This window comes from Strongylocentrotus purpuratus, unplaced genomic scaffold (genome assembly GCF_000002235.5).
Source record: "Strongylocentrotus purpuratus isolate Spur 01 unplaced genomic scaffold, Spur_5.0 spur5_scaffold_5, whole genome shotgun sequence".
NCBI lineage: Eukaryota > Metazoa > Echinodermata > Echinoidea > Camarodonta > Strongylocentrotidae > Strongylocentrotus > Strongylocentrotus purpuratus.
The window spans coordinates 25,017,640-25,038,117 of NW_022145611.1; the positions used below are offsets into that span (position 1 = coordinate 25,017,640).

Sequence of the window (20,478 nt, forward strand, 5' to 3'; positions counted from 1 at the left end):
CGTCAACCAAGCACGCGCGGGGAATTTGAAAATATGCTCATATAATGCAACAACGGAACTGTCGGCGTCAATGAATATATCTACTTTTGCATGAGAAATCCATTTGGAAAAGCCGAAGATGGAGAGAGATCAAGACATGAAGTCCATAGATGAGTGGGAACTGAGTAAAGAGAATGTTTTACCTCTGAAACAGGGTCGAAAAATGACAAATCTCACAGCTGCTCTTCAACCACAAAACTTTGATCGGCAACAGCAGCTTATTTTGCAGAGGCAGTGAGTAAAAATGGTTAAATTACGTGTGTGTGTGCATGTGGTGTGTGTTGTGAATGTGATTCTTTTGCGTGCACGTTCACATTGACTAGACTAGATTAAACTCTATTTTTAGCTACGAGGAAGCAAGGTTACCCAGAAAATAAAACACATAAAACACATCTTTATTGTATTGAGGTATAAACTTGCAACAATTATAGTCGTGCAGGCAATAATAAGTCAATGAGAATGATTTGAATAAACATGATTAACTTTCAGCTTTCGGTAGCGGAGCTCCAGACTAAAGACCAGAGCTTGCATAGGAAAACGATTTCTTCTTCTTCTTCTTCTTCTTCTTCATCATCGTCTTCTTCTTCTTTTCCTTTCTTTTCCGTATCCTCTTATATTCTTTGATAATAAAATACTTAAGGTAAAAGACTTATATTTTTTCCAACTTGGTCAATTTATGTATAATTATAATAATAATATGTTGCCATCTGTTTTTCAAGAAATGTTTTTTAAAAATAGCTCAGTTCATAATTACCCAACAAGACATTCAGATGATTTCCATTTACCTCTCTTGCGGACCCTCTCAGCTCAAAAAACATTTATATATGAGGGTCCAAAGTTTTGGAATTCATTAAGTGGTGAAATAAAAAATGCTCCATCGATTAATACTTTTAAGAAAAAATTGAAGTTGTTTTTATTAAAATCATATACACCTCCTTGAATTATATCTATATGCTGTTATTGCTTTTTGCTTAATATACGATCATTCTCCGTTCACTGACTCAAGATGTAATTTGATATATTATATTGTTCCTTCTCATGCTTATTTCATTTCTAACGTGCACTTCTTTTTCCTTTCTCTTTCCTTATCTTCTTCTCAACCCCACATGCAGCTCATCTTTTAGTATTATTTTCTGTACCCTCGATCTCTCACTTCTTTTTTTCATTGTCTACTCTTTGTATTATGACCGTGTTCTTCTATCTTTGTCGTGGAAAGTATTGTCTTGTCCCTTTCTCGTCTCTGTTGGCATTCCCCTTTTATTTCCCCTATTTTATAGTTCCTTTTGTAGTTACATATTAGATAATTTAATTACTCATTATTCCTAAGTTTCATTTGAGGTGTCCACACTTGTACAAGCATTGCTTTTTAGTGGACCCCTCTGTTTCCAACATGTATTTCTTAAATTTGTTTTAAATGCTCATAATTGATTTGTAATGTTTTGTTGGAAACATGAATAAATTTGAATTTGAATTTGAATTTGAATGAATTTTCCATTGTCACTTTCTACTCCTACTTCCTATATCTTTCCCCCTCTCAGCCTTTTACCACTCTCCCTCTGTAAATCTCTCCCACTCTTAGTTACAGTGTATTTGCAAACGTTACTCCTTACCTTTCAGTTATACTCTCGTTTTTTCCACCACCTGCAATTGTTCCGTTTACCGCTTATTGCTTACTTTAGTCCTTCTTTCACATGATTTCAGTGCTATTTAATGCTATTTAATTCAGATTTCTTACTAAATTATGTTCCCATATGTTGCAATAAGCTATATTTCTCGTATTTATACTGATTTATTTTACAAATTCAATATATCATGTTATGCTATGTTATATATTACATTGTGTTATTAATTTTGTTTGTAAACTTTTGTAATTCGGCTAAACGCCGCGATGAAAGTTTTATTTGAAATAAACCATTTTGAATTGAATTGAATTGAATTGAGTCACCACCCTTGCACGTTAAGAACCCATTGCACTATTCGTATAAGAGAAGGGGGAAACCCCGGTGTAATGGTCCACCTGCACACCCCAATCAGGCCGAGTATACGGCATCTGCAAGAATCTTCAGTATTGAAGGAGGCAGATTATCTTGAAGAAGAAGAAGAAGATAGATGTGACAAACAAATACAGTAGCAAAAACTTCAAGCCTACTATTTTGTACTAACAGGAACTAGACTTCTAGTGCTGTGATCAAACGTTTAACCATCCGGTATCCAACCGCACATGGCCCTATCCGTTTTCAATTTTGACAGCCTGTTTTCCCTTTTTTTTTGTTTTTTTTTGAAAATCAAAAGAAATTACATTATTAACAAATAATATGAAACAAAATCACTGAACTAAAACGGAGACTTAACTGTCGAGCATGCAGGAATAATGACTGGGTTTCACTTTATTTATGAAGAGCTCTAATAAATCAAGTTTTGCTGACATTATAGTCATCATAAGTCAGCCCCGACTGTTGATTGTTGAATTGCAGAGCGACAATCTACACGATAACAATCAATTATACAAGATTGTGGATTGAGAAATTGACTTGCAGAACTAAGTTTCCAGCCTTGAAATACATGCACGATACTTCACTGATGCCATTTAAATCCCAAATCCTGACCTCAGCAATATCGTGATCGATAGCTATTAAACATGAATATTAGATTCATTAGCTTCATAAACAAAGTGAAACCAAGTCATTGTTCCAAAGCATGCCCGACAGTAAGGTCTCTGTTTTTGTTCAGTAATTATGTCTCTAATTATTTAAATTATTTGAATCGTAATTAATTTTGTAGATCTAACATGGTACTGATGGTAGTCCTCTCTTTGCCTCAAGTTACCTACCAAAAATTGGTCAAATAAATTTGAATGTCTTTTCTTTTTATTCTGCAGAGGTTTTGAGACTGAATTGAGAACATATACTGGAGATGATCCCTTAGATTCCTGGATTCGTTACATTCAGTGGACAGAGCAGAACTTTCCCCAGGGCGGGAAGGATTCTCACCTGGGTGTGCTGATGCAGAAGTGTCTTATCCAGTTCAAGAATGATGACCTTTACAAGCAGGATATCCGCTATGTCTCCATCTGGCTCAAAATGGTACTTAAGCTCTTTGGAGAATTTTTGTTTTTTTAAAGGGAGATTAATTGCTCTATGCTGACAGCAAGCAAATTGTTTTTTCTTCGTTAAACATATATACCTGCTTTTGAGAGTTAGAAATATGTTATTAACTTATTATAGACCATAGACAAAAGTAAATATTGCTATATTTTTTAGCCTTGTACACGTAACTAATGTTTTCATAAACATCATTTCTCATTTATTGCCATAACACCATCCACAAACACACATGATTATGGTTTGAAACCTTATTAATATTTTTATGATTAAGCAAGTGAGACAAATAGATGATTCCTTGATACCACATGATTGAAAGAGAACTCGCATGTTTTAGTCTCTCTTTTTGTATTTCTTCATTCATATATTATTTTGTGTTCTGTCCTGTTATGCTAACCAGGCTCAGTATGATAGCGAGAGTCTGGAAATTTTCAAGTTTATGCAAGCCAACCAGACTGGGACCAAGTTGACCTTGTTCTACGAGGCCTGGGCCTGGGAGCTTGAACAGGTCGGGAACACCAAGAGGGCTGATGCCATTTACAAAGAGGGTCTGGCTAACAATGCACAACCCCGGGAAAGGCTAGAAAGGGCTCTAATGTAAGTTGGCATGAGGTAGAAATGATAGAAAGACATCAAAATTAATATTTGTGTTCTGTAAAGGAAGGTTTATTTAGTGATGTTCCTTTATTTTAGTGGCATTAAGTAAGAACAGAGATAACATGTGTATGAATATAAACCTGTGAAATGTTGGAGACGAGATCAAAATGAGCTCTGAGAAGGTGATGATCTCTGGTAATCTGGAGAAGAAAAAAAATCTTTGAAAAATCACCATGACAACTTATCTCATAATTATTAAATCCAAAAAAGAACTCAACCATAGTCCATAAATGTAATTTTTACGTTATGATGATTGAAAAGGTCTAGTGCAGATCAACTTTGGTATATATCTTATGGAGTGATGGTCCAGGTCATAATCAACGGCCATAAGCACATAATGAAAAGTGTAACATAAATGTTCTATGAAGATGTGTTTTTAATGATTAATCTAGTCCTTTTTTTAAAATAAAGTGAAGTACTAGTATTTGATCTGATGGAATGTGTTAATTAATTTCTAACAATCTCTTGAATACCAGTGAGTTTCAGTCCCGTGTTGGTCGAGCTACTGTGCAGCAGATGCAAGAAGGGACGATGAACCCCACTTCTACTGCTTCTGCCGAAGATCAACGAGCCACTCTCGGAGACCTCAGGGCTAGGGGGAAGCACCAAAAAGTAGGAACAAATCGAACAGGAGCTGCAATGCGTTGTAAGTTAAATTTCTCACTATAAATTGTATGTGTGATTTTCTGTTGTCTTATTAAAAGTAGTACCATTTATTTGGTCACAAAAGTCACAAAAGGGACAATGCATCAAAATGGGTCCAAATAGGCAGCAAGCTGAGTTTGAAAGCAAAATTACTGTCATTTTGAATCCCAATTTCTTCAAATAATTTTAAAATGCCCTTAATCCAGACAATTATTATCTCATTAGTGTTAAACTTAAAAGGATACTTTTCAAATTATCTCTTCTATTTCTTAAAGTTGTTTGATTAACAGCACCTCATTATTTCCGCATGCAGCAAGTCGGGGTGGTCTTCCAACTGCCCCAGCCCCACTTCAACAACGATCAAACCAGATCAGCATATTCTGTGATGATGGTGCTCAAGGAGCAGCGGCAGCCCAACCTTCTGGGCAATGGCAGCATCTACCATCTCGCTCCGAGTCTCAGAAGGAGAACACATCATCTGCCGGTCAGTGGGCTGGTCAAAGGGTATGTATAATGGGCTACTGCATGGAACAATGTGTGTTAACATCTCAAAGCATATGAACCAAAACTTTTGTTTTACATAGTCATACATTTATCTAGTCTCCAAATCCATGATTCCTTTTGCGAAACTACATCTTGCCAATAGAAGTACCTATATACTCTGGAAGATAGATATAACTGATATCAAGGTTTCACAGTTAATGTGAAATGATATAAAGTAGTCAAATAAAAATTGGATATTTGCTTGATTTCTGACACGCTAAGATCTGGTATCAAGAAGTGGTGCTTTTAATTCTTTATTTGAAAAGAAAAATGCCAGAGAACATTCTTTTTGAACATTCTTAGTAAGTTTATTTTTAGAGCTTCAATTTTAAAAGAAAATGTGGCTTCTATCGTTTGACTCTTTATTTGATGTTTTTCAAAGATTCATTGCAATTCCAATGACTTATGTGAATTACTTTTTTATTTGACAGCTTCCTCAGAGGAACATGCCAAGAATGACATTTCAAGAGGTTAGCAGCTATTCCAGACCAGACTTTGCTGTCCATGTTGATGAGGATGCAGATCAGATCACGTAAGTAATTAGTTACTTCTTCACTGGAAGTGGCATGGTTTGCGATTTTGCAAGTGTAATTTTTTTTTTTTAAACATTTAGATAGAATGAGTATTACAAATGTGATTTTTGAGATATGAATGCTATACAAGAAGCCATCATTATCATGTGTTCAATTGTTTTCACAGTGCTTCAAAATTTTTGCAATATTACATCAGTGTACATTCTCGACAGATAAGTACATGTATACACCTGTATATATGTTTGAAAATATGACAGATATTCCTCATCCAGCGTATAACATTCTTTATACCGTATATTTTCCTTTTTATCATGACAGAACTCCACGTAAGCCACTGGAGATGGGATTCCAAGTACTGAGTGAGAAGAAGCATTATAAACCAACTAATGCCCTTCATCATATCACACAGGTAGTAATTCATATCCATTTTTTATATAAATTTATTTATTTCAATTTGATATTGTATAACTTCTATGCATTTCCTTATTACTTGTCATTGAAGCTGTATCTTGTGTGGCATGTACTGAACAATTCACTATTTTAGTGAGGAGATAATTTGCTTTACACTACCTTCTATATACAAAATATGTCAATTTATTACTCTCTGAAAATGACAACAGTTGTATGGATTTCTGTAGATGTAAAATTCTTTAATTAGCTGCATAGATGATACCATTATACCACATCATTGAAAGCTATTCATTTGTTGTTATTTGAAGGACAACGTGAAAGACAATACAAGAGTGATGTACTGCAAGCATCTAATCTACGGTGGTGCTAGGGAGATGTCATTTGAAGAGCTGCGTGGTGTTAAGGACAGGACTAAGAGAAAGGAGAGAGATATCCAAGGTAAAGCATCTAACCTGCTACATCATATTGTATCCAATATACAATTTACTTGATAATTCTTCAATATTTCTAAGCATTTGTCATCTGTAACCAATCAACTGTAACAAAGTCTTATGCAGGCATGAAAGACAAGTTAATTAATTTTTTTCCAAAAGCAGACTCCATATTCATCAAATCACATGGTTTATGACTTTTGCATTTCTGTGAATAATGATAGTATGATCTCCTTGGTTCAGTTGATTTCAACAACATCATTTTAATCACAACTTTGTAGAGTATATGTGTGGATATTGGAATATGATTAGACACTTCATCTAATACTTATATTACCAGTAACAACAGTGGACACATGATATCAGTGAATGTTTCTCATATTTGCTCTTTACCACATTTTTCAGCTAAAATGGAAGAAGCTGAAAGGTTGCGAGTAGACATGGTCAGGAAGCATAAAGAACATGATGAAATGTTTGCCAAGATGCAGGAGAAATTAGAGCAACAGAGGTATGCATTAATCTTAGCACAACATTCATATTTTAGTAGATTATGATTCAAATTTCTAAAGGTATTCATTAGTGTAAGATTTTGTCAGTTTTTAAAGACATATCATTTTGTCAAGTGGCTTAAAAACATAATGACATGGTGAGGATGTGGTCTCATATAAGGCTTTGTCATGCTGAAAAGGGCTTTCTGGCTGATAAAAAGGCCATAACATTAGAAAGCGATTTAGCTGCTTTGTATTTAAAAACTTCCTGGATATATTTGCACATTTTTTATCTGTCTGTTGATAGAATACCGGTAGTTAAAAAGCTAATAATATTCAGCAACTCAGCATGTATAACATCTTTTGAATGTTTTAATTGCTGCCTTCTTCCCATATGTAATGTTCTTCATTTATATTTGCAGAATCCAGCAAGAGCAGTATATTGAGTTACTTGTGAAGCAGAAGGTAGAGGCTATGGCTTCTCAGCAAATCCAACCTCCAGTGGTGCAGCCTACCCCTGTTGTACCGCAGCAGCCTGCACAAATGGCACCAGCACATCCTGCACCAGTAGTACCACAGCAGCCTGCACAAGTGGCACCACCACAGACAGCACAAGGGGTACCCTTTGCCCAGTATGCATCAGCTCAACAAGGCTTCCAGACACAGGGATCTTCCAGCCAAGCTACTACTCGCTCTCACACCTCACCCCTGGACAGTATAGCAGACTGTACTGATGTCACCAAGCAGAGGCACAGATCAAACTCGGGAGGGTAACCTAAAACTTTTTTTCAAATATGTACATTTGTTATCATTTGAATGTAGTAGACTTTTATTGATATTCAAATTAAGTTATATGATTTCACATGTGAAGTCTCTGATTGCTCTGATGTGTGGGCATATTATTAAAGCATGGGTGCAATGAAATACATATTGGGCTAACTTTTGGAGATGCGGGCACTACAAAATAATCTGTTTACAGTGCTGTGAATAAAGAAAACTATTCAGATAAATTAAATTTGTTTGCTTTTGTTTAACCCTTCCAGAGATTCAACTATGACCTGTACCAAGCAGCTAATGTTTGATGATCTGACAGGCGCAGCAGGTACGAACATTGTGTTTATACTTGTGTTGAAATTAGTTTCAAGGGTTTCTCTTCTTTGAATTACTCCAAACTGCTCAAAATCCTGGTGTATTACAGTATCATTTGTATGTAAAGCCAAGGCTCTTATAAGGAATGTATGCTCTTCAGGTATTCCCCATTAATTCTGCATAATATGTAGCATGCTCCCATTATGGAGTAACATAACATTTGATTCTAGATCAAAATCGTACGTTCTAAATTGTCATTGATGTTGGAAGTTGTTGAGGTCAGAAATGATGATATACTGATAATGCTGTTGAATCCCAATCATTACCAAATGTTAGTTGGCTCAGTAAATGTAAACTTAATCATATTTGATGTTGTTTTATTAATTCATGTATTCACATTATTTTGGTTTTGTTTTTGTTTAATAGGAAACTTCAATATATTCTGTGACCCAAGTCAGGGTCCTCCTGCCAAACCAGCCCCTCGGTACCCTACTGTAGCTGCTGCAGCTAAGCCACCAATTGCTCCTCTGTCTCAAAGTATGGCAGCTCCAACGCCCTGCAACCCGTCCTCCACCTCAGCTTTCTCGGTCCACTCTGTGGGTGCTCCACCATCAAAGAGCAGCCAGCAAGCAGAGCAAGACACAATCACTCCCAACCAGAGCTTTGCTACCAACACCAGCTCAACCATTCCTCATGGGGCAGGCCTCAATGATGACAAGACACCTCAGTCCTCGATGATGAGCGAGAAGACACCATCCTCTGCGTCTTTCGCATCGTTGAGCCGCTCCAGGAATGGTCGGCTGAGCAACATACGCACCCCTAAAGGTCTGACGGCGCCCTCACCGACCATCAACACCAAGGAAGCTCTTGGAGTGATCAACGCCATGCTCAATTGCTCTTTGAAGAGTAACCAGTTTGACTTGGATGGTGATTTTCAGAATCAGGTGACACATCAGGAGAAGGATTTTGAGATGGACTTTGCAAATGCTGAAAGTAATGGTAAGCCAGTCTTCCCAGCATTTAGAACATCGACTTCATTTATCAATAAAATCTATATAAGGTTATCATTTATGGATAAATTGAATGCAACATGCAAGGCCAATGTCTCAAGAGCCTATGGTGACTTGAATTCATGTAAATCTGCTGATTTTACATTCAATATGCCTATTTTCATAATCCACTATATATTGTGTATCAGCCAAATCTTAAATTTTTACTTGGCTTTCTATTTGATTATCTTTTGTTTCCCATTTTAGATGTAAAGCCAGTGAGCAAGGGTGCAATCTTTGAAGACAGTAGTGCCTTCAAGCGCGTTGGAGGCTTTGGTAGTCAGGGCATCATCCCTAGAAGACAACCTCTTACTCAAAGGACCGATCAACCCACTGAACCACCACGCCAAGGTGTACCCCCATCATCCGCATTCTCCTCTATACCTATCTATCAAGATGACATGAAGCCAGAGATCAAAGAGGCAGGAGCTACAAAGATCACAATATTTGAAGATGAACCAGTGGACAACACCAAAGAGAACTCGTAAGTTGAAATGATGTTTGATTTTTCTCAAGGGTTAATGTGTGGAAATAAGATAGATGTGCTTGTTTTATGAATTCATAGTGGAACCATGCTGTTAAAGGTTTCATGGTGAAACATTTGGTGTTGATATTTTGTATGTATTTCAATGATATTCACTAAATGATTGCAACATGAACATTTTTTTAACTTACTGTAGATCTTCTAAAAAAATTGTGTTAATGTTAAATAAGTCTGCATATGAGAACACTCAAGGTATTATGTAATATCTTTTGTCATTTAATCTGTATACAGTTCGGGTTTCCTTGAATGCTAATGAATAACATGGCTCAAAGGATATGGATATGTGGTCTTTATAGAAACATGATTTGTAAGACATGATTTACTATGGCTGCATATTATATTATATTATATTGATATTATACTTAGATATTTTCTTTTTTATCTTCCAGGCCACCATCTGATTACAGGCAAGTGAAAGAGAAGAGAGAGATGGCAGGTGTTCTAGAATCTTCTAAGAGTGTACCTTTCATGTCACTAGAGGATCAGGAGCAAGAAGATGCAATTGTGAGTTTAGGTTTCCATCGTATCCAGAAATTACATTTTTAAGTGTATATGCACATGTGAATATGAAATACTAGGTTAAAATTTGATGTGCCTTTTGTAACATAATATGAATAATAAATAAAATATAGTGCAGTGAAATAACTTACAGGAATATTTAAGACATACCGTAAATCTCCGTGAATAAGACGCACTTTTTCCCACTGGAAATAAATCTGAAAGTCTGGGGTGCGTCTTATACATGGGTAAAAAAAAAAAAAAAAAAAATTAACGTTTTGATTTATGCCCTCCTCCTGGCACTGTGCCTGGCAAAGTCCTCCAGCTCAGTCATACCCCTCGGAAACTAGAACAACACTACCTGAATGTCCGGATTTCTGTTTGGACTTAGAGGAAAATCTGCGTGTCATCACTAGTTTTAAAAACTAATTATCAGAATAATGAACATTGAAATGTTCATTATTACTAAATGTTCATTATTGTGATAACTTCGTTATTACTAAATGTTCATTATTGTGATAACCTTATTGTTACTATTATTTGTGACAAGTTCACAAGTAAAAATTGGCTCCTCCAACTGCACCTCGCAGTAAAATGAAGGTCCTTTCCTGCGTGGGTTTTTTCAACATGGACCTGGCTTGCTGGCTACGGAGTCAGGCAATTTTTATGCCTCCGCCACCGAAGGTGGTGCCGGAGGCATCATGTTTTCGGGTTGTCCGTCCGTACGTCCGTCCCGTTTGACCGTTATCACAATATCTCAAGAACCATTTAAGATTTAAACTTAAGACTCGGGAATAGTATTTATCACCATAGGAAGACGATCTGATTAGATTTTGGAGTACGTAGGTCAAAGGTCACAGGTCACAGAGGTCAACTTATGAAATTCCTTGTATTGAGTTTGTTAGCGCGATATCTCAAGAACCATTTGAGATTTAAACTTCAAACTTAAGGATAGTATGTATCACCATATCATAATATCTCAAGAACCACTGGAGATTTAAACTTCAAACTTAATGATAGTGTATTACCATAGGAAGACAATCTGATTAGATTTTGGAGCACGTAGGTCAAAGGTCAAGGGTCACAGAGGTCAACTTATGAAATTCCATACATTGAGATTGTTATCATGATATCTCAAGAACCACTGGAGATTTAAACTCCAAACTTGTTTAAATTGCTCTATGGCGGAGGCATCATTTTCGACTGCGCGCAGTCAAAATTCCATCTAGTTTTTTTTTCTTCCCTTTTTTTCCACTTGGCCCAAAAAATAGGGGTGCATCTTATACACAGAGATTTTTGGTAGTTTTGCTCTGACCTTTATATGTAGGGGCAATTTAATAAACTTTGTAAAACAAATGGGTCCTGTCCTTATGTATACTCTAGATAAGACAGATTCTGAAATGTTGAAATTTTCATGAATTTGAGGGGTCAATTTCACCTTGACTCCTGTTCGATTCAATTCAAGTCAAATTTTATTGTCCAATGATTGGAAATTTGTTTCATTTGCATGTCAATACAAGATTACAGATTATATACATCAAAGATACAAATGGATACAGAATGGTACATTTGACTTGAACGTAGATAACACGAAATGCGATATTTCAATGTTGATGACTGTTGAACCTAATTTAAGAGAAGATTAAAAGTGTTGAAATATGGGAAAGTTTGTTTTTCAATCCTTATGAATTCTTTAAATTGAATCAAGACATATCAAGCATACCACTTGCTTCTTTCTAATTCATAACGACAAATGTTTTTGTCTTTTCAGGGAATGGATGCAATGGAAGTGCAGCCCAGCACTGATCCCTCTCAACACCGTGACCTCTCCCATACCATGAACGTAACCCTCCCCCGGACTGGAGCCGGCTCCAACTACTCCTTCGAGGTGGCTGCCCGCATGGCTTCCACGCCCTTCAACGATGCCTCATCCCTCAAGCTGTCTTTCATACCCCCCATGAGTACCATCAAACCCAGAGAGGTGGAGCAGGACAAGGAGGAGGAGATGGTAATGCCCATGCAGCAGGGGACTGTGGCTGCTGATGTGGCATGCTCAAAGAGTGAGGTTGTTGGGGCTTCGGCTTCCAGAGTGATACAAGCATCGGTCAATGAGAGCTTTGAGAAGACCGAGTTCGCAGTTGATCATTCAGCTGGACATCTCAGGTAAGGTCAATGTATTTGTTTTCTTTAAAGTGACTGAGAGTCCGGGAACAGGGATGTTTTCTCCAGCTTTTAAATTATTTGTTGACCTACTAAAAAAAAAAGATCAATTGTTGATGATTATGTAAAACTTTGGAAAATAATATTGATGATGATACAAGTGTACCGTTTTTTTGGAATATGTATAATTACTTGATTTGTTAACACACACTAGTCGTGTTGTAATGCAGTGGTCATGTTTGTACACAAGCATGCAATGTAAAAATGTTATAATTTCTTTGTTTATGCAGCCCTATCATGGAGACAAGTGCAGAGAATGCACGTTCATCAGCCTCCAGCTCTGCCTCCACCACCAACTCACATGCATCAGCTTCCTCACTGGAATGCCACCAGCCATCATACCACAATCAGGAAGACAGAGAGAAGGACATTGCACCCAGTTCTCAAGGTTTCACAATCCACATGGATGAAGAACCTCATGCCCAATATCAACCAAAGACTGGATCTGCAGCTTCAGGCTTCCACATCCACGTTGACAACAACGAGTCCAGTGCTGCCCCTGAGGTTCCCACCAGCTTCCGTGCAAAGGACAACAGCTGCCTGCACAAGGATGATCTCCCAGATTTGGAGATGAGCTTCATCCCAGATAGGACCATCCAGGACGCAGAACAAGTAGAGCAGGACATCACTACCTTTGGAATGGGGGAGGAACCATTGGACTACAGTGACCCTTTCAATGCTGGTCTCCAGAACCTTCTGCTAGCTGGCCTATCCAAACCTCTGTCCATGTACAAAGGGATCTACCAGCACGATCACATGATGCCAGCAATCAAGACGGACCTTGCCGTTAGCTTTGGTACTTTTTATTCACATTATTTTGACAAGGATACTGAAAGCAAATCAGGAAGTTGGATTGTTCATTATGAAAAGCTGACACCCTCACGCTAAGTAAAGTCTGCAACACACATAATTTTTTATTTTACGTGTTTACAATACTGTCCTAGGTATTTATCATTTGTGTTTGATAGATTTGAAACAAATTAAAACAAAGTAAATGAGCGTTCAATTGCTGAGAAGTAGCAAAAATAATCCATTGCATCCGCTGAGAAACACTCTTGAATGTGGACATGCAATTTTACAATTTTCTTTTCACTTGCATTTCCTGCTACCAGGTGATGAGATCCATGTCTACAGTGTGATGGAGAAGGTAGGAGAAGGGGCCTTTGCCACCATCTACCTGGCTGCATGCCTAGATGCACTGGACATGACTGACCTGGATCGTGATTTTCGAAGAGTGGCCCTCAAAGTCCAACACCCTCCATGCCCCTGGGAGATGTACGTCATCAAAGAGCTACATGCTAGGCTTAGTAGACTACCCTCCCAGATCGATGTGGTGAGTTGTAAACCTAAGGTTAAACTCTGAACCAACATTACTGAAGTGATACTCATTATTTACTTCATGGATGAGGTCAATTTTTTTTTCTCAATCGTTTTCCAGGGTGAGTTCCTCATTTTCATATTTATTTAATCATCAATCTACTGAATTTGTATGCTTAGCATTCATATGTAGGATTAGTTTTACTCTGTATTCCATGTTTTTGTACAAGGATTTGTTATTTAGATGATATTAAGATGGTATTGTGAATAATCAAAGGAGAAAATGGGAAGCAGTAACTGCAATTTCATTTCTAGGAGAGCTTAATCACAGAATAATGACTTATAATCTCTTACTCTGCAGCGTCCATCCATTATGACTGCGGAATGCGCACATATCTACCAAGACAAGAGCTGCATGGTGACCGAGTACAAATCCAAAGGCACCCTTCTAGACCTAATCAACAAAGTCAAGGCTGTTAACAAGAAAGACCTATCTGAGGACTGGGTGCTATTCTTCGCAATTGAGATCCTGCAGACAGTAGAGTACATGCATCGATGTAAGATCATCCATGGTGACATCAAGCCTGACAACTTCCTTATCAATACAGAGTAAGTTGTGTTCTTCATATTTCTGTCATTCTAAACTTCTTTGCTTTCTTTCTGTCTGTCTATTCTTCTTGTTTTCTTCATATCTCTCTTTGCCTCTCTGTGTCTTACATTTTGTTTGACTGCATGTCTAGTTGTCTCATTCTCTCATGTAAACACGATTCCTCATCGCTCTCTGTTTTAAAGCTAGAAATGACAATTTTCTGATTGAGTCCCCTTTTGTGGAATCTATTCTTTATGAAGAAGTGTGTATGCGTCTTACAGGTTGATTGAAACTCTCTTCTCTGTCTGAACCCAATGAGGAATGAACTGGCTCCACTTCTTGATACAGCTAAGGATGATGATAGAAATGTGTCACCTCTCCCTCCATAAAAAACAAGGATATGGGGGGGGGGGGGGGGAATTGACACGAAACAACCAAGCTTGTTACTGTTGCTTGTGGGTCTCTGGTAAATAATCTGTTGATTGATTCAAATAACACAAAAATAGCATTCATCTAAATTAGGCAATTGGGGGAGCCCAAGAAGAGGGCCAATATTTTCAACTGCCAAGTTTTCAAAAGCTGTCAGTTGTCAGGAAATGTGTAGAATCAGTCTACTGGTTCCCCAATAATCAAAAAGGCATGCTGAGACAATCACACCCAATTTCTCCTCCCTCCTTTTTGTAGCAACGATGAAAACTTCACCTGCTCTCAGGAACCTAGCAGCCTTGTAAAACTGATCGACTTTGGACGTAGCATCGACATGACTCTTTTCCCTGAGGGTACAGTCTTCACGGCCAAGTGTAAGACCAGTGGATTCAACTGTACAGAGATGCAGTCTGATCAGCCATGGACATACCAGGTTAGTTCAACTGGTGGTGGAGTTGGATCTATGCACAGTGCATATCAACTTGACCAAGGCAGCTTATATGTAGTTGTTTCTTTCAACCCTTATGTAGTTAATGGGTATCCTGTAGAATGTATTTCTTATTACGAATGTGTACATACTCCTTCAAGGCATTTTAGTGGCACTTGCCTCTCTTTACCCATGTGCAGTTTAATATCTATTAGAAGGTTATTCTTTACAATTTTCTCACCTACTGGAGAGTATAATGGCAACTTGGCAAGGCTGATTATATCTGCATGTTTGAATTAATACATTGTTTGATGTGCATTATACCACAACGACTATTATTGCCATGCAGCTCTTTAGTAGCAATTTAGTTGTTTTTCCCTTAATTGCTTTTAAAGGATTGATGTATATAAATAGATAGTTTATTGGTTCAATTGGTTGAACAATATTTCAAGATAACAAATCTAAATAAAATACAAACAAACTTCTGTTGAAGTACTAGAAACATGTAGCTTTCAACAAAAGTAAATTTTCTGTAAGTAGTTTTTCAGAAAAAAATTGTTTACCGGTAATGTAAACATTCCTGAAGCAATTCATAATTTGTCATATTTACAATGTTGTGTTATCATAATTTGTGTTATCATTTCCCAGGTTGACTATTATGGCATTGCTGGCACAGTGCATTGCTTGATGTTTGGAAAGTACATGAAGGTCTTTAGAGAAGGAGGCATCTGGAAAATGACATCCAAAGTCCCAAGGTCAGTCTTTCAAACTTACTCTGTATATATTTGTAGAATTACTTGAACCTGTTACAATATTAATTCTTAGATATTTTTTGAGACTCCCTTTGTTTACCCTACATTTATGATGTGTGACAACTGACGGTAACATTTTCTATGACTAATTTAAGCTGTAATCTATTTTAGTTGTCCCTCAGCCGGGGAGGGGCAAAATCCCCCAGAATTTGAGATTTCATGAATTTCATTCAGGAATATGTGAATCAAGTGAATGGGTTTATGTGTTAAAAGTAAGTGCTCTAAATATCTCTATCTCTATTGATATAATACATACAATTTCTTTTTCAAATATCTATTTCTACACTATCTTTGACATCTCTAATATTAGTGCATCAAGACTTGATCATAGTATTAAAATTATTGTATTTGTTGTTTACAGGTGTGCCAAGGTCGACTGGAAGGGATTCTTCCACACCCTACTCAATGTACCGAGCTGTGACCCCTCTGACCTCCCTCATCTAGGTGACCTGAGGAGACAGCTAGAGAAGCACGTTAACCCTTCCAAGAAAGCAGATATCCATTTCCACATGGATGTTCTTTTGAGCGATTAGGCTTTCAATATACAAGTTGTGTCCCCAAAACACCCTCAGACATGTCATTGACAAACTTGTAGCTGCCTTTTACAAACTCTAAATTGTACTTTGGGCGGGTATTGGCATATACTGGAAACTAATGTGCTGCGGAAGAGGGTGCATTTTCCAGAAGGATTCAGACCCAATATAGATCTTTCATTATTCATGTGTTGGAAAAAGTGAGAAGCAGACTGGTCAATCGTGTTTACTAGGGAAACATTCTAAAGGAACAACACCAAATCAAGTCTCTGTATGTTAATCCTTGGTAGCCTACCACTGCACTGGACCAAACATGCTAGTCTTGTAGATCTATTGTTGAATTTAAGAAGGCAATCCTGACACCGGACCATTTATAATAATAATAATGATAATAATACATTTATAGAGCGCAGAAACTATCCAACATTAAGTATATATTCTACTGCGCTACAAGAGCTCCTGATATGCTGAGACTTACAGTTTATTAAAAAGATGTGCTTTCAGTTTGGACTTAAAGACATTTACAGATGGTGATTTCCTGACTTCAAATGGCAAGTTATTCCAGAGTTTTGGGGCTGCACAAGCAAATGCTCGATCACCTAGTGTTATTTTTGTTTTGATAGATAGGATCTGCAGCAACAAAGTATCTTGGGAACTGCGCAAGTTGCGATTGTGTTGATTAGGTTTAAAATTCAACAGTTCTTTGATATAAGTGGGAGCTTGACCAAGAAGTGCTTTATATACAATCAGCAAGATTTTGAATGTTATTCTCTGGCGTACTGGTAACCAATGTAGATTTCTTAAAATTGGGGTGATCCGTGTGAATTTGGAACAACCACAGATCAGCCTTGCACAGGTGTTTTGAACCCGTTGCAATCTCACTATTTGAGAGTCGGGGATCCCATACAGTAGACCATTACAATAGTCCAACTTATTGGTGATACATGCATGAACAATGTCTTTTTAATGTCCTTATCTAAATATTTACGAAGACGTCTGAGATTATAGATCATGTAGTATGCTGATTTACAAGCATTTGTGATGTGCTCTCTCATATTCAAATTCGAATTGAACTGTACTCCGAGATTTCTTGCACTAACAGATGGTTCTATTACAGAGTCTCCAATTGATACACTGTTTAAGTTGATTTTGGATGTCTGTGTAGGTGTGCCAATGATCATTAATTCAGTTTTACCAGCATTAAGCATGAGCCTATTTTGCAACATCCATCCACTTACATAGTCAACACATGTTTCTAGAAGTGAGACTCATCGCTCTTTAGCATGTTCATTAGGTCTGAATGATACATAAAGCTGTGTGTCATCAGCATAGCAGTGGCATGATATCTCGGGGAAATTTTTTCGAACATTTGAAATGAGATTAGCAGTGTACAGAGTAAATAACAAAGGACCCAGCCGAGAACCTTGTGGAACTCCGAAAGGCACTGGGAAATCATCAGAGATCACATCATCCATTTTGACCTTTTGATATCTATTCGCCAAATACGAACAACCATATCTATGCCGAAACAGGTCTTTAAAGTTTCTGATAAGCAAGAATGATCTATAGTGTCGAATGCACTGCTTAGATCTAATAACAGTAAAAGAGTGACTTTCTGGGAATCCATAGCCATCAATAGATCACTCTTTATTCTTAGCAGTGCTGTTTTAGTACTATGGAATTGTCTGTATGCAGACTGAGTACATGACAAAAGTGAGTTGTCATTGAGGTAATCCATAATTTGCTGGGTAGCAGCACCCTCAACCAACTTCGATATATATTTCAGATTGCTGACAGGTCTTAAGTTCTTAAAATCTGCGTCAAGACCAGGTTTTTTCAATAAAGGTGTGATGAGGGCATTTTTCCATTGCATAGGAAAATGACCAGTCGAGAGAGAAAGATTAATCAATGATGTGAACACAGGAATTAATATGTCGATACATTGTAGAAGAAGTTTCGTGGGCATAGGATCTAAAGAGCATGACTTCTTACTGAGGTTAAGTATAAGTTTTTCAACTTGGTGCTCAGAAAGAGATTTGAAATTGCTCAAAACATCGACATCATGGTATGTTGCTAATGGAGAATAAGTCCTGGGTTCATTCATTGCATCTAATCTTGTTTCAATATTCTTGTGGATTTTCACGACTTTGTCTCAAAAATAATCACCTAGGTCATTCACAAACTTATGTTTATCAGTACTACAAGGTATCGAGGGTTGTTTATTAGACATGTTCAATAGAGACTTGACAACATTGAATAACTTGTTTTGATTGTCCCTATTTTCCATGATCAGATCTCTGTGATATTTTCCACAAGCTTTATTCAAAAGTTGCAATGTTGCATTTCGAACGGACTTATAGTTGTCCCAATTACTATCGGCCCTAGTTTTCAACCAGCGCTTTTCAGCCTTTCTCTTTTTCCTTTTTTCTGTCCTGACACAGTCGGTATACCACGGTACTTGGGGACGTAACACTACCTGTTTAGTAACAACAGGAGCATGTTTCTCTAAGATATCACTAAGCGTAGTATCATACAACAAAGCTAGTTCAGTGAGGATACTAGGTGTGTGCATACATTTATATTTTCGAGTACATTTTTTGTGAGCAAAAAAAAATATTAAAAAAATAAATAAAATAGTGTTTACATTTGTAAGATGCAAGAACAGTATACTATCATATTTGATCAGTGTTATTGTTCAGGAGTAACTGGATATATTACTCTACCATGTTCACGGTATCCACAGATATTACATTCATAATGGTCAGGCATCTGTATTTTGAATAATTATTAACCTACATGAGAACATGATAATCATTATGTTTTATGGGACAACCATTACAAGTACCGGTAGTATTTTTAGACATTATATTTAAGTGTATATATAAAATAGAATCTTCATTTACACATTAAGAGCAATTCCCTGCTATGTGTGTGTCCCATATGTCTTCCTCACCCCCTCCACATATTCATCTGAAACTTAAGAATCTTTTGCCATGACCATTGGATAATGGTCCTGTTTTAGTAAGTTTCACTGCTATTAGTCATAGAAAAATCGAGAGATTTTACATTCATGGATGAAAAATATTGATAAATGTCATACGACCTATGGGACACATTGCACAAAATCACCCATAATCGGCTCATTATGAACAAATACATGGAGGAGATGAAAGTATTATTCATAGGACGTTGTCTTGATACTCGGCAAAAAACATGTCATTTGTACTGCAGCTTTCTAAAAAAAGTTTCATGAACACTGTATATAACTAACTTGTTGATAAATTTTATTCTCAAATTTTTAAATATTGTATGAAAAGATGAGTGTAATCTGCTATTCAAATTTGTGAAATGGCATTTGTATGAACAAATATGTTTATTGAAAGTACCCATATTATTGTATTGAATGGTTGGTGTTGTATGTATATTCCTACAAGCTTATTCTATGATGTACGTATGTAGTTTATGATTAATCCCATACCTATGCGCACCTGATGTTCTATCTGTATTTACTATGGAGCTTTTCTCCTCTTAAAGAATCATATCAGATAAACTGGAACTTGAATGTGTGCCTTGTCGGCATCAGATTATATTCAATACTTTTTTAAGAAATGTAAATTTTTGTCAGTAAAAAAAAAGCGTTAGGAATAAAAGCACGACTTCAGACATATGGGCCCGAATTCACAAAGCAAGGTTTGAGCTCAGACCAAGGTTTGAGCTCAAACCTCCTTTTGTTATTTACAAACCAGGTTTGTAAAAAACGCGTAAAACGCGTCATATGACGTACGAAAACCAAGGTTTGTCGACAAACCTGCTTTGTGAATTCGGGCCATGAAGTTGCAAATCAGTTTTCTGTATCTTCAACTTATACTTTCTTCTATATTTATCAAAATGTGATGTTAAAGTTGACTTTTGAATTTCATATTTAAATACATACCTGTGGCAAGTCATTTTTACTGTACACCACCACCTCATTTGATTACTTTTTCACCATTTGTTCTGTATCAGTAGTCTGTATTTTGCCTTTGTTTTGTTTAGGCAATGCTCTTATTTCAATGGACACTACACCATTACTGTGATTATAGTTTGTTCTTTGAACCATTGTAAATAAAAATGCATACATTTTGTC

At 36.9% G+C, this 20,478-nt stretch overlaps 1 protein-coding gene across 1 annotated transcript; it reads left to right on the forward strand.

Moving 5' to 3' along the window:
• Positions 1-48: 48 nt before the first annotated feature.
• LOC577602 lies at positions 49-19,716 on the forward strand. The gene is made up of 21 exons (XM_030998378.1): positions 49-273; positions 2,918-3,122; positions 3,541-3,737; positions 4,274-4,443; positions 4,756-4,946; positions 5,417-5,517; positions 5,837-5,927; positions 6,238-6,367; positions 6,766-6,868; positions 7,271-7,618; positions 7,892-7,950; positions 8,364-8,936; positions 9,194-9,470; positions 9,920-10,034; positions 11,800-12,191; positions 12,479-13,044; positions 13,361-13,581; positions 13,927-14,174; positions 14,839-15,013; positions 15,656-15,762; positions 16,181-19,716. The coding sequence occupies exons 1-21, from the start codon at positions 119-121 to the stop codon at positions 16,350-16,352; spliced, it is 4,596 nt and encodes a 1,531-aa protein (XP_030854238.1). The 5' UTR covers positions 49-118; the 3' UTR covers positions 16,353-19,716.
• Positions 19,717-20,478: the final 762 nt, after the last annotated feature.